We start from the raw sequence: 14,836 nt of genomic DNA on the forward strand, positions 1-14,836 counted from the left end.
GTGACTTCCTGTTAGCTTACAGATAATGTTTGTACCAACTGTACAGACATTAGCCGTAAGCTAGCTATCATAAAAGGGGCATTATGGGCCTGTTTTGTGTCTGTTTCTTGGCCGGGAGCATTGACTTCCTGTTAGCTTACAGCTAACGTTTGTACCAACTGTACAGACGTTAGCTGTAAGCTAGCTAGCAATGGACGGGGCATTGTGTGCCTGTTTTGTGTGTGTTTCTTGGCTGGGTGACTTCCTGGACTCTCCATCGGCTGTGGATTAAATAAACAAGATCTACCTTGTTAGTGAGTTTTACAGGTGCTGGTAGGTGAATTTTGTTACTTTGGGCAGGGCCAGGCTAGCTCTTTCCCCTGTTATCAGGTTTTATGCTAAGCTAAGCTACTGTTACTGTACTGTTACAGATGAGACAAACAGAGTGGAATCAGTTTTCTCATTCTTTAAATGTTATCTCCTCAAATTATGTGTCGTATTCTGAACTGATGAAAAATAAAATCTGGATATTTGAACTTGTGTGTCCATAAAATAGATGCAATGCATTTTCTTTGAATACGATTTGCCAATAAAATCTGTTCTGCGGTTGAAGACATGCACAGTTAAACACGGAAACCTTCAATCTGAACCAAAATTGAGAATAGCAGTCACCCATGAATGCATATTTTGAATGGCTGTCAGGTTTAAAAAACATCTTTTCATGGCACGGTTGATGAGAGGCGCTACTTCATCACCGCAAGCAAATGAAAACATAAACGCTTCTGGAGCCAAAAATAGACATTTTTCCATCGTCAAAGATGAGGGCTTTCAGTCAACACCTTCCCTGCATTAAACATAACAATAGAGACAGAGAGACATTCAAACAAGTCTCAGGGGTCAACAGTCAAATCCATTATCCTAAAAGTCAGTGAACACACACAGACACACACACGTAGTGCCACCAACCTTGAAATGCCATCTGCAAGAGCATGAGAATGCACTTTGTCCATTAAAGTCTTAAAGGAGAACATAACGACAAGAATTTGTACCCTAAAACTTCTATTTTAGAGATCTATATAAGATAAATATATGTGTGTGTGTGTGTGTACATTGCTTGGTGTGTCAAATCGAAGTATTCAGATCCTTTACTCAAAAGCAAAAGTACCATTACAACAATCTAAAAATACTCCATCACAAGCAAAAACATCTGCATTGAAAATTTGACTGAAGTATAGAAGTATTGTCAGCAAAATGTACTTTAAGTAAGAAATGTAAAAGTACTTTTTCTGCAGAGCAAAATGCCACCAGTGAGTGGTATATTCTGTAAATTTCATTATTAGGTTTTTAATACTGATGCATCAATGCAGCATTTTACTGCTGATTGAGATGAAGCTCGTTTTAACTCCTTTATATATAGTTACCAAATTTTATTGAAGTTTAGTCAAAACTACAGGTTTGGCTGCCGGCTAAGAGTCACAAAATAAATCTTAGAGATGATTAATGAGTGAAGTAAGCAGAAAAACTCAATTCTGTCACGAAATCTTTATCTACTCTAATCGTTGCTTTCTGTGATTTATTGGATAATTTGACCTATTTTAGCTTGTAAGAGTTATTAAAATTAAACTGTCTGAGAAGTCTAAAGGCGAGATGTGTCAAACTAGACGCTGCTGCTTTGAAAATGGTCACAAGACAAATAGGTTGTACAAATACACTTGTACCTTATACACTTACATTGATTTTCACAAGCTTGTCACATGTTTTTTTCATGCAAGATCTTAATCTCAAAAGTAACTAGTAACTATATCTGGATGTAGTGGAGTAAAAAGTACAATATTTCAGTACAAAGAAGCATAAAATGGAAATTGTACTCTGAAGCAGGACCCTTCAGATCCAGATGAGTTTGGAAAAATCTTTCTGAGGCAAATGATGACAACAGAAGGCCTCTGTGCTATAAAATCCATCATAACCAAAAGCCCCAACAGGACAGAACTCAATATTCTCGGGGCGTCCATCATCTGAAATAATCAACATCGCAAAAACAACCCAAAAAACCCGACACGGCTTGCTGCTCGCTGAGGGCACCGGAGAGACATAATCCAAAGCAGTTTAGCCACAAATATTATTTCAATCAATATTAATCTACTTGTGTGATGTAATTTCATGCTACACAGCCTATATACCGCCCGGGCTAATGCAATCGCCTCATCTCTCAGCTGGAGGAAAACATCCGGGTCGACAGTTGATTGTCCGTGTTGTGATGAATTGTAAATTTATGCAAATGTAAACTTCATCTTAAATGCATAAGTTTGGGCACAATGCAGAAAAATCCTCCTGCCAGTGGGGCGAATGTGAGATGATGGCATCTACCAGGCAGTGAAACAGGAAATCCTGTTGATGTATTTACGTCGTGTCTATTTTTCCTGGCATCCACGGAGCTGGTCCCCCCCCTCCCCATGATGCAGCTCACTATCAGCCACGCGCTGACACTTGCCAGCAGCAAAAGCATATACTGACAGCTTAGGTTCACGGTCGTGACTGGAATGTGAAGCGGGATTTTGTGATGAAACGTGCCATGAGAAATGCTGAAAGCTCAAATGAGATATTTCCTGTGATCCTATTAATGCCGCGAACAAGCAAAATCGTAAATCACTTTTTTTTAATCTGAAACATTATTAGATTTTTGTTTTCGCGGAGGCCAAAAAGGCGCAACAGGGATGTGGGAGATATGAAGTGACCTCAGCGGCGTGGAGCACGGTGGATGCATCTCGGTGGTGGAATTCATTATGGAAATCGTACTATGTTTCAGCCGAAATGTAAATGAGTGTGCGGGGTTTAAGACAGCAGCAGAATATAATGCAGTTCCTGTAATGATTTCCAGGAGCCTCAAAGCGCATGGAGCGTTAGATTTATACTGTCGTCCCCGTTTCACTGCCAGCAGACGGATGAGGACGACTGCGCCGTTAACGGCCGGTCCTGCGTAGTTTATCACCATTTCCGCGTTAGCAAATAATCATGGGCCTGACATCCGAGCGAGATGGCACTCTATCAGCCATGCAGCGGCGGCGGAATGGAAAGATGGAGGCGGTTACATGACAGGAACAGGCTATAGATCATGAGCACACTGGGCCCCGCTGTGCTGTTAATCAACAAATCGGTTGGGTTTCCCCCTCATTAATGGCACAAATATTGGGAACGAATGCTTTGGGGGGTGGCACTTACACAGTGTGGGTGAGCTCCTGTGGTCTCTCAGCCTGCTCGGGGAACACGGGATGCGGCGGCTCTCCGATGGGGACGCAGCCTAGAGATTTACTGATGGCGTGGCTCAGCTTTTTGGCCGGAGACTTCTGCAAGGAGGGCAGGACAAACAAAGGATCTGTCACCTTGTGCAGCCACCGCTGTCATCGTGTTGGAATGGTAGAAACAGGTTTAAGCTGCCGCAGAGGTGATTTACATTACGAGGTCAACTGTTTGTTTTACTGTGTCAAAAGTGTGGATCAGCAGTGGTTTGTGTATATTCACTGCGACTTCAGGGGCAGTTTTGACTCACTGCAATACTATGAGTCCATTATTTTGCATTCATATCATCTGAAGACTGTTGTGATTGTAGAGTTTGTTGCATAAGGCAACAACACTGTGGTCATATTCACTGAATATGTGTTTAATCACCTTTTTCCACTTCATAATCTCAATTTAGATATCGAACGCTATTTAAAAAACAGTTATTTAACAGATGACACTGCAACTTTACTTTTATATTTGATCGTCACTGATAATTAGTTTCAGTGTCTAATCTGTCAAAAAAAAAAGGTCCAAACTCTCCAGAAGTTCATTCTCAGCAGGGTTAAAGTCTCTGTGAGAAGTTTTCTCATTTAACACTCCACCGAAACACCAACTAAAACACAAACTAATTAATTCATTTGAGGTAAGATGGGATAGCAGTTCCTTAAAGGCAGGATGATCATTGTAGCATGCGCCATCATTTAGAAAAAAAAAAAAAACAGTAAAGTTTTATTTAAAAGCTTTAACACAACATAACACCTTCGTTCTGAATGGATGATTCCCATAAAAATCTTTAGAAAGTTAATGGACATCTGGTGTTATGAGGCTAAAAACTGCCCGCTCTTATAACTACGAGTGCTGGAAAAGGTTTAAACTTTTTACTGTAATGAAAACAAGCCAAAAAATGACCCTTCAGTCTAAATCACAGCAGGAAACAATCAATTAACACTCATTTGCCAATTTACTAGGTACACCTAGTCTAATACAGCATGCAGGTCAAGCAGTAGACTTTAGTGTATTAGAAATATAATTGAAGTATAGAATATAAACCTTTACTTTCTGGGGTTAATTTAAAGTTTTAAAATGTGTACTTCTAAACAGATGTCATTAATTTCTACTTACATGTATTACAATGATTGAAAATATACTAACTTTGTAAGTGCTTATAAAAAGTGTGCTTCATTGAAAGTGTATTATAAATTGTACTTAAGTATACTTTTAAAAAGTGCATTAAATTACAACTACTTTCAACAGTAATAAAGTCTCCTTGAAAAGTATACGTATGTTCTAGTCCTTTGTTATCACTATTAGCAGCTTAACTAAAATGTATTTTAATTTCATTTAATTTTAAGTATATTTAAGTATATTTCCAACACATTGGTGATATAATACAATTGTACTGAAAGTGAGTTTTTAATGCACATGAATCCTGATTTTTACTGGTGGACTTCAGTTCACTTAAAGTCTGTAAAAAGTTTTGCCAATTTAGCAACTATTTACACTTCAAGTATACGTGAGTATTACTCAAGGTGTACTCAAGGACTACTTGAGTACACCTTGAGTAGAAATCCAACCAACTTAGTACATTCTTCAAAAAGATCAATAGATTTAAGTCACCTGGCAATGACCTGCATCTGACTGAGTGGTAATTCGAGCTTTTAAAAGATTTTTGCAGTATCACTGAGAGGTGGAGAGTCACACAGCTGTAATTAACACATCTAACAAAAGCAAAATATTGCCTATTTTATTAAAAAACAGTGGAGCACCAGACACGCAGACATGCCTCATCTTTTTGTGTGAATTTCTGGGATGGTGCTGTTGGTCGCTGTGGTCCTGTTCTTTGGTACAAACTGCCTGACCATCCTGTTTGTGCAGCCATTTTTCTGTCAGAGCGGTTGATGGACAACAGCGTCACACATGTATTTCATAGACATTTCCAATTTACACCAATTTGTCACAGAAGTGGGAGAACAGTGTGTTTCCTGCATGAGTCCCGAGGCTTCAGGAACACTCATCCTTCGCTGTGAGTGAACCGAGTGGGACGGGAATTGGATTTGGGATCCAGAGCCTGTGACTTCCCTTGTTTCGATTTAGAACATAATGATGGAGCTTTGGGGGAACGCGGCGACGCGGCAGATTCAATCAATACAATTTAATTTTCCAAAATGCGTAATACCCCATAAAATCCTTGTTGGATGGCTTAGAGAGGACAGGAAATGCAGCGAGGCGGCTGAATAGTCTGCTGTGCTGTAAAATCACTCCACACTCTCTCAGAGATATTGACGTCCGGGCTGTTTAGAAAAGGGAACAACGCGGTGTAAAATTGAGAGCGATCGGGGCTTCGCCTTACCCAGGACGAGTGCTCCTTCATCTGGTGCTGGTTGCTATGGGGACCATTGGCATGGCCACGCCAGAAGCAGCTCTGACAGAGCTGGTAGCCATGGCACTGCTGGCACCGATACCGGAAACCCATCATGCTCTCACTCCGGCAATATGAACATTCCACCGGATGGAAGACTGAGCGGTGAAAGACAACAAGAAAGAAAGGACTTCCTGTCAGAGACTCCTTCACTCACACAGTCGCTGGTAAAAACCTCTGCTGACAGCTAGACCGAAGGCAGCAGCTCCCATCACACTTACCTCTGCAGCCAGTGGTGGAAAGTAACTAAGTACATTTACTCAAGGACTAAGGCTTTTGAGACAGAAATACTGTACTTTTTACTGCACTACATTATACAAATATACAAATATAAGTACTTTACAGATTAAGATTTGATATAAAAAACATACTCCTATAATCTTAAAACAGTGGTTCCTAAACTACTCAGCTTGTGAACGCAGGTCAAAAAGTAGTAGACTTATTCACGTAAATATAATTGAAGTAGAGAAAAGCCATTAGGAGTACACTTTTACTTTTTGTGCTTCATTTAAAGTATGTTTGATAGATACTTTTAAAAGGTGTACTTCTAGATAGAAGTAATAAAGTTCTACTTAAATGTATTAAAAAATTAATATACTAATTCTGCAATACTTAAAGTGATATTTCAAAGTACCTGGCAAAAACTGTACTTTATTGTGAGTGTATTGTAAATGTAGGACTTTTACTTGTAAAAAAGTATTTTTACATTGTTGTATTGGTACTTTAACTAAAACAAAGGATCAAAATACTTCTTCAAGCACTGCCCACTGCCCTATGAGATGATAACAGACAGGTGTAGTGTGCCATTCTGCAAACGATTTCAGAATAGATTTATACAATTATTACTTCTATAAAGGTGGATAATGTTCAAATATTTCTTCATATAGTTATCCTGCAACTCAGTTTTTCTTAGACATATCATATCATAGACATACATTTTGTTGTACATGCTACTTTAGTTGGAAAACACAGTTTGACAGGATAGAAATTCAATGTCACTCATAAAAGTTGACAAAAGAAAATGCAGTAAGAGTACACATCTCACCATTTTCAACATTAGCAAGTCGGTGCATGAGCGGCAGCCACACGAGGCATTGAGGGGGAGGATCTGCCATCAACACATCCAAGAACGTGTTCAACATGATCTTCTTCTAGATACAAACACACACACACATGCATTCAACAAGACGGGTGAGTGGTTAGAGATTTAGAAGAAGAAGAAGAAGAAGAAGACGGGGTGTTCAAATACCCTCCTCATACCTGCTGAGGGAAGCACGTCCGCACCGAATGCTCCGTGTAGCCAAAAGAAGGCCCCTCGAACACGGCTGTGGGGAGCTTCAGCACCTCCCGGAGGAACTGATCGAACTTTGCAAACATCATGACTCCACTTGAGTCAGAGATCTGTGAGAAAATATCTGAGAGAGGGCAAATGTCAGACTTATTATTCTCAGCAAAAACAGAGGGCAGAGCAGGCTTTTGACATTTCTCTGAAAGCATTTTATTATTGATCCACAGAGTTCAAATATGCACATTTGAAGCAAATTAGTTCTGCATGCATGTTCCAACAGTGCCCCTGTGTGTTTGACTCGAGCAATTACATGTCGGCAGTTGCTGTGTCAGGTAACCCTGGCATGTGCAGGCAGCCATGACGTCAGATTTCAGAATGAGCTAATGAACATGCAGCGTGCGTGTGTGTGCAATGTGCTCACACGTGTACTTACAGCGTAGTTTGTCCACAATCTTCCCTCCACACATCGTCGCCAGCATGGCCTTCATTGAGAAAACCGTCAGCTTCCCGTGGCTTTCACTGCAAGCAGAGAGGCGACGTTAAAGTGAGACTACGAGACGTTTGAATGGAGAAAATAACATTATCTAATCTAATCTAATTATCATTAGAAATATTCAGATCCTTTACTTATACATAAATAAAAGTACTAATACTACACTGTGAAGATACTCCACTACAAGTAAAAGTCTGCATTCACTTAGTAAAATTGACTTAAGGCAACATTATGCAAGAATTGGTGTTTCTTGCAGCTTGGCGCCCCTCCAGTTTCAGAGTGTAACTCCCTCTCTCGCCAATGACAGAAAGCCAAGATTTACTCTTGTCCGGCCTCTCGCCCGGTCACTCTCTCTTTGTCTCTTCCTCCATCAATGTCCTCTTCATCTCTGCCGTGATGTCCATACTAAGAATACAGAGCGTTCTTCTTCGCATAGCTCGCTGGAGACCACAGTCGGTGGAACGCGGTGCCATAAAGTTTGCTCTTGCAGGAGATTGCAACCACTCAACCCGAGTTACACAGTGCAGGAGCAGGCATTTGAGGAGCGGAGTGGGAACGTAAAGGCACCGTTCTGCCTATTACAAGTCAGTGCACCATCAAAATGACTCGAGAGCTCTTATTCTAATGTAAAATAGTTGGATAATGTTGCTTTACGGTACCAAGACTAAAAGTACTTACTATGCAAAAAAATGCCCCAGACAGTGTTTTACTATAATATCTGATGTTTTTGGATTAACATTAGTGGTGCTTTAAGAGTTTAACCACTTTCTCTGTGCAGTTTAATCTATAGCAATGCATCGCACATCATCTCTCTATCTATCTCTAAAAATTTTCATGAGCTCAGAACAGCCATGTCTTCATCTTTGGGATGACGCATTTTCAAGCTAATCCAAGAGAGTTTTAAACAGTTTATTTATGTGAAATTGTAAAGGAACACTTAATCCATACAGATTATCTGAAAAATTCCAATTCAAAATCTCCAAATTTGGAGAAACGTGCTTTTTCTTCATACCCCACACAGGAGGGGTATGAAGAACTGTAATCTAAAAAGTGACTAGTAACTAAAGCTGTCAGACAATGTAGTGGAGTAAAAAGTACAATATTCGCCTCTGAGATGTAGTGGAGTAGAAGTATTAATGTGCATGAAACGAATGCATGCAAGTACTTCAAAGTGAGTAAATGTACATAGTGACACTCTGCTTTTGCTGCTTCAGCCCTGCATGGTCTGGTATGACCAGCACCTATTTGCTGCTAATATTAGCCGATGTCCGCTAAATCAGTTACCGTTAGCCTCATGTTTTAGAATATATCATCCCATAATTGTCACTTAAACCAAACTACAACTGACACATCAGTGCACTGTAGAGGATGCATCCATCAATGTGTAAAATGTCAGAAATCTTGACCTGAGCCTTAAATCACAGATTAACACGGTACACCCAGGTCATTATTAGGCTGCCTCAAGACCCCTTCAAATCTTTTAAACTTGCCAGGAGAGACCAGCTCTTTCATTTCAGATCCATTTAGCTCTGGCTTCCGAGCAGAGGTAACGGACTACATGAAAGCTCCTCCGCCTAATTCGGTTTGGACCTCAGGGACAGATAGCGAAACGGCTTCCTGTGATCGCAGGCAGTCATTTCCACGAAGTTTCCCAGAGATACGGCCGCATGAATAATAACGGAGCGGGACCAGAGCGGCCTCACAGATAAAAGTAAAGCAATTGAACGGGTCAATGAATGGACGTGGCAAGCAGCCAATCAATTTGAGCACACACAAGGTACAATAATGAGAGAGAGCTTTATGGTCAATAATAAACCTCTGCACTCCAGGATGCTCGGGGTCCGGGGCCTTGAGCACAGAGCTGGCATTAAGAGGAGGGATAGGCAGTGAAACATCAACAGGGATACTTCAGCTGGTAGAGACTTTTTTACACAACACACTTTTCTATCTGCTGCATGAGAGAAAAAGCAGGCAGATCTGTGCTTGTTCAGGTTATTGCCAAGACTTCTGAGGCCTAAAAACCAGGCTGGATGGACTGTGTGAGCCGTAGCAAGCGGTGAAGACAATAAAGTCACATGCTGCGTATTTTTTTATGTGGATTTGGAGACACTTCTGCTTTGGCTGATTGTAGTATTTGTAGACACTGTATTAAATTAAACATTCAGCATTTTTTCACCAGAATTGAATTCCTGGCGCTGCGGAGAGGGCTTTTAAACAGCATTCGGACACTTGTTGTGAAAGAAAATGCTTAAATGCTAAAACGCTTTATTTTACAGGTCTGCAATTTGATCTCCTAACCAAGTTTCCACGTTCTAAAGTTTCCTGGAGAGAAAGAACTGTGCAATTTGGGACTAATTAAAGGCAAAACAACGAATGTTCTGGGACAGTTGTTTTATTTAGAGGAGGGATTCATTCTAAAATATCAGATAATAGTGAAAAAGCGGCCATCACAAGTCTAAGGTGGTGTCTTAAGATGTCTTGCTTTGTTCGACCAACAGTCCAAAACCTAAAGATTTTCAATTCACTTTACTTTAAGACGACTTTAAGAAGCTGGAGCCGCCGATTTTTAGCCATTTTTGCTTGATAAATAACTGAACCTTAAACTTTCAATTCGTCAGCTGAAAGAAATTCTGCTCAATTAGAATAAAACTAGCAGAAAATGCATTAGAGCAGTTGACTCAATACATAACGTATAAAAAAATCTAAATTTGAGAGACCTTTTTCATGTCATTAAAGGTGCAGCCGCTGTGGCCGAGAGGGGAGATTACTGCACAGGATGGCACACCAGTAGCTACCGGTCACACCAGACCAAATACGACTTTTGAGGCACGACAACTAAGTGTATTGACTGGAGCAAAGGTGTCTTTTACCTGGAGGGGGCGCAAGATTTGACTGAGGGGTAGCGAGATGATTCACAGGATGGCAAAGCCTGACCCATACCTGTCGTAGGTGGCCACCATGAAGTTGAGCAGCAGCCCGATGGACTGCTCCACATTGATCTGGTGGGTGGTGGGCAGCCGCTTGTTGAGCTGGTAGTAGATGGAAGACAGGATAGTCTCCAGCCGCGACACATTGATCTCAGCGTTGTGGTCCAGCGTGTTGAGCCCGTTGTCACGAAAGGCTTCGATCATGTTCCAGACATCCACAAGATGAACTGTGTGGGGGGTGGGAGGGGGCAAAGAAGACAGACTGTGATCAATCAAGTCCGTATACATGATGGAAGAAGCGTTTCTTCTGGCTACAAGGTGTCATGACAGCTGAAAAGAGAAGAAAGAGGCTCTTACGGTTGCATCGCTTCTGCACAAACCGGAGTTTGCAGGCAGTCCTGTACGTCGACAGTCTGATTACGTCGAAGTTTTGAGCTCCTGCGGGAAAAAAAGCATGAAGAAAGCCTCCAAAAAAACAATCAGATTAATGTTACGCCTGTCCAGCTTAATGAAATAAAATCAGGCGCACTGGGGGTACATTTAAACACCATCGCTGTCTTTGCGTGGGAGGAATTATACTGTATGTGTGAGGCACCACGCATCTCCTGCGCAACTTGGAGCCAGTCAAAGAATCGCACGAGCCGCCGCTGAGCATGAATAGCGAAGAGAGATTTCTCTTTGTCGACTCCACTCACTCATTTCCATGAAGAGCTGCCTCTTCTCCACCATGGCCTTGCCTCGTTTGCTGCCTTCCTCGATCATCCTGTGGCACATCAAACAGCAGAGCATGCGACGCTTACCGTTCAGACAGCAGCATGTTCATGAATGCACCGCACAGCTCTTTCCATCCTCCAAAATCAATCACATAGCCAGCAAAGCGAGGACGATTTCTACATATATATGTTATTAGTGCGGCTGAAGAAAATGTTTCAGACTGTGGTTTATAATTTTTGTGGGAAGACTTAAAATTAATGATCACCTAAATCTTTAAAATCTAGAAGATCTGGGATTTATTCCACCTTTCTATCAAACCATCTTTAATATTCACCCTGTGCATCAAGGACTGTATTAGTTGTCGCTCCAGCTGTTCACTCATTAAAACACACAGATTATATGGCTTTGGCTGGCTTTTTAACAGGTGGTGAAACCAGTTATAGGGATGGAACAGTGATCTCTCAGTGATACACCAAATAATATCATTGATTTGAAAAACCAGCCTTATAATCAGACGTAAAATCAGAGAAGCTGGATGGGAGCTTAAGATATTGAAAACCAGAGCTAAGTCATATATTCTTTCATTTAAAGCGTCACTGATTACACCTTTCTTGACTTGGTTAGCAAAGGGCCACTACAGCTCGGTGCCAACTAAGAAAATAAATTTGGGAAAAGACACATTCACTTTCTTGCCGAGAGTTAGATGAGAAAATCGACGCCACTCTCACGTCTGGGCGGCAAATATGAAGCTACAGCCGGCTGCCGATTAGCTTAGCTTAGCACAAAGACTGGAAACAGGTAGGAACAGCTAGCCTGACTCTGTCAAACGGTAACAAAAAGCTTTGTTCTATCCCATTTGATGTCTGAAACTATCCCTTTAAAGTGTCTGTACTTCGCTTTAAAACCAACTGCCCCGAGATAAAAACGACATGTTCATAATGCTGCTGTCAAAGATGAATCTTCCCCACAAAGACTTTCATCCTCAGGTATCAGATGCTGCACGGAGGAACAAAAAGGACACTTGTCTCTTTTGTACCAAAGAATCTGCATCTATTGAACCATTTAAACTTTCCACTTTTGTGCTGACACCTGACTCATCTTCGGTGTTGTCAGCATTCATTGTTCCCGTCTGCTTTTTGTTTCCGACGGTGCTCCCTTCGCCATCGGAGCTGTTAGCGTGATACAAGTCACTTCAGCAGAGTAGGTGTCAGTTGACAGTTCATTTTGAAACAGATGTCTTCAGTTGCACTTTAACAGTGCAAAACCCTGCTTTCTTGAGGAACAAACATATTTAACAGTAGCATCAATAGATTAGTGGCATAAATGTGTGCCGTCTGTTTGGAGCCCATACAAAAGAGATGCTCTACATCTTTTACCACATAAGACATAACATCAGCACCATACATGTGATTATATGAAGATTTAAAAAGCGTTTACCTGTCGCTGGCTGAATGTCAAACAAAGTGCAGCCCTTAACGTCGACCCTGCGAGGAAACACATATTGAAAGAGTCAGTGAGGGTGTCTCGCTTGGTGTCACCATTACTGCGAGAGATAAGCTATTCGCGCTGCCAAAATGTAGTTGACTTTTAAATAAGTAATTAACACCTCCCCCTCTCTCCCTCCTTCAAGGACTTCATTAACTCTCAGTTTTGTGCTTTTGTTTCCCCTCCCTCTCTTCCTGTGGAGATATTGGTGAGCAGGCTGGGGAGCACTCCAGCGCCCGTGCTCTGTGCAAATGATAATTCTCCACGACATGGCGCTCAGCAGTGACTGCGTCCTGTGGGCTAATGACACCGCCGGAGCTGCAAAGGAACCACTTAACGATGACGAGGACACGGAGTGCATCACAGCTGGCCAATGAGCGAGAAGCCGGCCTCGGACCGTGGGGGCCTTCAGGAGGACCACAGGCTTTTGTTTTGCATCGAGCCTCGGTTTTAGAAACACTCCTCCTCTCTCGCTGATCTTGACTGTTATGACAGAGGCTCTTTCCTGTCACCAACTTGCTGCCCTGGCTTGTGTTGAGTGGTTCTTACTGCTGGTTACAGGCACCAGCAAAGGCCTTTAAAGGGACGCATTATGTCATTTATTATGATTTTTCTCACTTTATCGACAAATTGTCAATGAAATGTCAAAAAACTGTGAATAAACGGCCTATCAATAGAGATGCATCAATTAGTCCATCAACAGAAGACAAATTGGCGACTATTTGATCACTTGAATAATAATTTGGGTCATCTTTTAAGAAAAAATGCCAAAAATTTGCAACAGAATTGAATGCCTTTCTGTGTCATATATGATAGCAAATTGAACATCTTTACATTGTGGACTGTTTTTGGACATTTGAGGACATCATCTCGGGCTCTGGGAAGTCATAACGTGCATTTTTCACTTGTTTCCGACATTTTACAGACAAACAAACAAATGATTTATAGAGAAATTAATCGGGAGATTAATGGATAATGGGAACAATCATTTGTCGATGCCCTGCCTGTCACCATTTCCCAGAGCTCAAGGTGACATCAAGTCTTGTTTTTCTCCAACCACGAATCTTAACTAAACCTCCAAAATATTGAATTTACAACGATATTAAAAAAGAGAAAAGCAGAAAATTCTCTTCTTTTGTGAGGTTGAAACCATAAAATGTTTGTCGTGTCTGATTGAAAAATGTCTGAAATGATTAATCACTTCATTAAAAATTGTCACCAATGAAGTTTTTGTTGAGCAGCTGATCGATTGATTGCCTAATTTTGTAGCTTTAATTGTGTAAGCCACCACATACAGTGTAGCTGCCATCTAAGAGAGCAATGAACTACTTTGTGCTAAATTAAACAGCGGCTTTAATGAAACAGTCTTTATAGCTCAGTGGGCAAATAATAACAATAACTCAGTCAGGATTAAGGGTTCGCTTTGCCCACTTGAAAACACTTGGTCAGTCTAATTACATATTGCATGTGGGCCTGAATGAGGCAACACACAATGCATTAGTGCATTTGCAGGGATGATGTGTTATGGGAGCCCTGCTGTACTTTAGGGGTGAAAGGATAGAAAACATTTGCTGTGCAGTGGGAGAGCCAGCAGACGCATGTCAGCAAAAACAACACAATGGTTCATTGTAAATATTCAGCCTGTGAAGTAACTGCAGAAAATTCATGAGTAGGCAACTCCGGCCTTGCACTGGCAGGCAGGGTTCAGAAAAATGTAAGCGGCGCATGGCAGGAAATGACAGTTTTAATCCATGAGTTGATTATTTCGCGTCAGATAAGGAAAGAGAGACAAGTTCTTAATAATTCATGGACAGGATGAATTCACAGACAGGAGCGCAGAGCAGGAACCAGTGTGATGAACGTCTGGATTTATGGCATTTTCAGTCAAATGCGTTCAACCATTTGCATATAAATAATCATAAGCTCATCTGCATGTGGATGTCAGCATCTTTTTTTTGCTTCAGTGAGACTGTGTGGTTATCGTTGCAGGCCCGTAAAGGTGCGTTTTACTGTAACCGCACCTTCAGCTCCGAGGTAATGACAACATCCTTTGACGCGAGTCAACATAAGGACTCGGTTGCTGCAGTACCCCCGATCCGCTGATATCATTCACTTCTCGGTTTCTGCGAGCCTCAAACCTCGCAGCGAGCGACCCTGCAACACTTAAAAATCACTTCCGAAGCGACGGCGGAGCACAAACGCAGCCATATTGCTGATTTAGCTGCCTATTTACCTTATTTCCGCAATGGGGA

At 41.4% G+C, this 14,836-nt stretch overlaps 1 protein-coding gene across 1 annotated transcript in view; it reads right to left on the reverse strand.

Moving 5' to 3' along the window:
* dtnbb (dystrobrevin, beta b) overlaps nucleotides 1-11,147 on the reverse strand; it is a 28,594-nt gene extending 17,447 nt beyond the window's left edge. Inside the window, exons 1-8 of the mRNA XM_041953137.1 lie at nucleotides 11,081-11,147; nucleotides 10,743-10,823; nucleotides 10,399-10,612; nucleotides 7,399-7,484; nucleotides 6,938-7,092; nucleotides 6,723-6,828; nucleotides 5,609-5,775; nucleotides 3,199-3,323 (exon numbers count right to left, since the gene is read on the reverse strand). Of these exons, the coding sequence (XP_041809071.1) occupies nucleotides 3,199-3,323; nucleotides 5,609-5,775; nucleotides 6,723-6,828; nucleotides 6,938-7,092; nucleotides 7,399-7,484; nucleotides 10,399-10,612; nucleotides 10,743-10,823; nucleotides 11,081-11,147 (1,001 nt within the window). The remainder of the gene's footprint in view (nucleotides 1-3,198; nucleotides 3,324-5,608; nucleotides 5,776-6,722; nucleotides 6,829-6,937; nucleotides 7,093-7,398; nucleotides 7,485-10,398; nucleotides 10,613-10,742; nucleotides 10,824-11,080) is intronic.
* Nucleotides 11,148-14,836: the final 3,689 nt, after the last annotated feature.

Source organism: Chelmon rostratus, chromosome 15 (genome assembly GCF_017976325.1).
Source record: "Chelmon rostratus isolate fCheRos1 chromosome 15, fCheRos1.pri, whole genome shotgun sequence".
Lineage (NCBI taxonomy): Eukaryota > Metazoa > Chordata > Actinopteri > Chaetodontiformes > Chaetodontidae > Chelmon > Chelmon rostratus.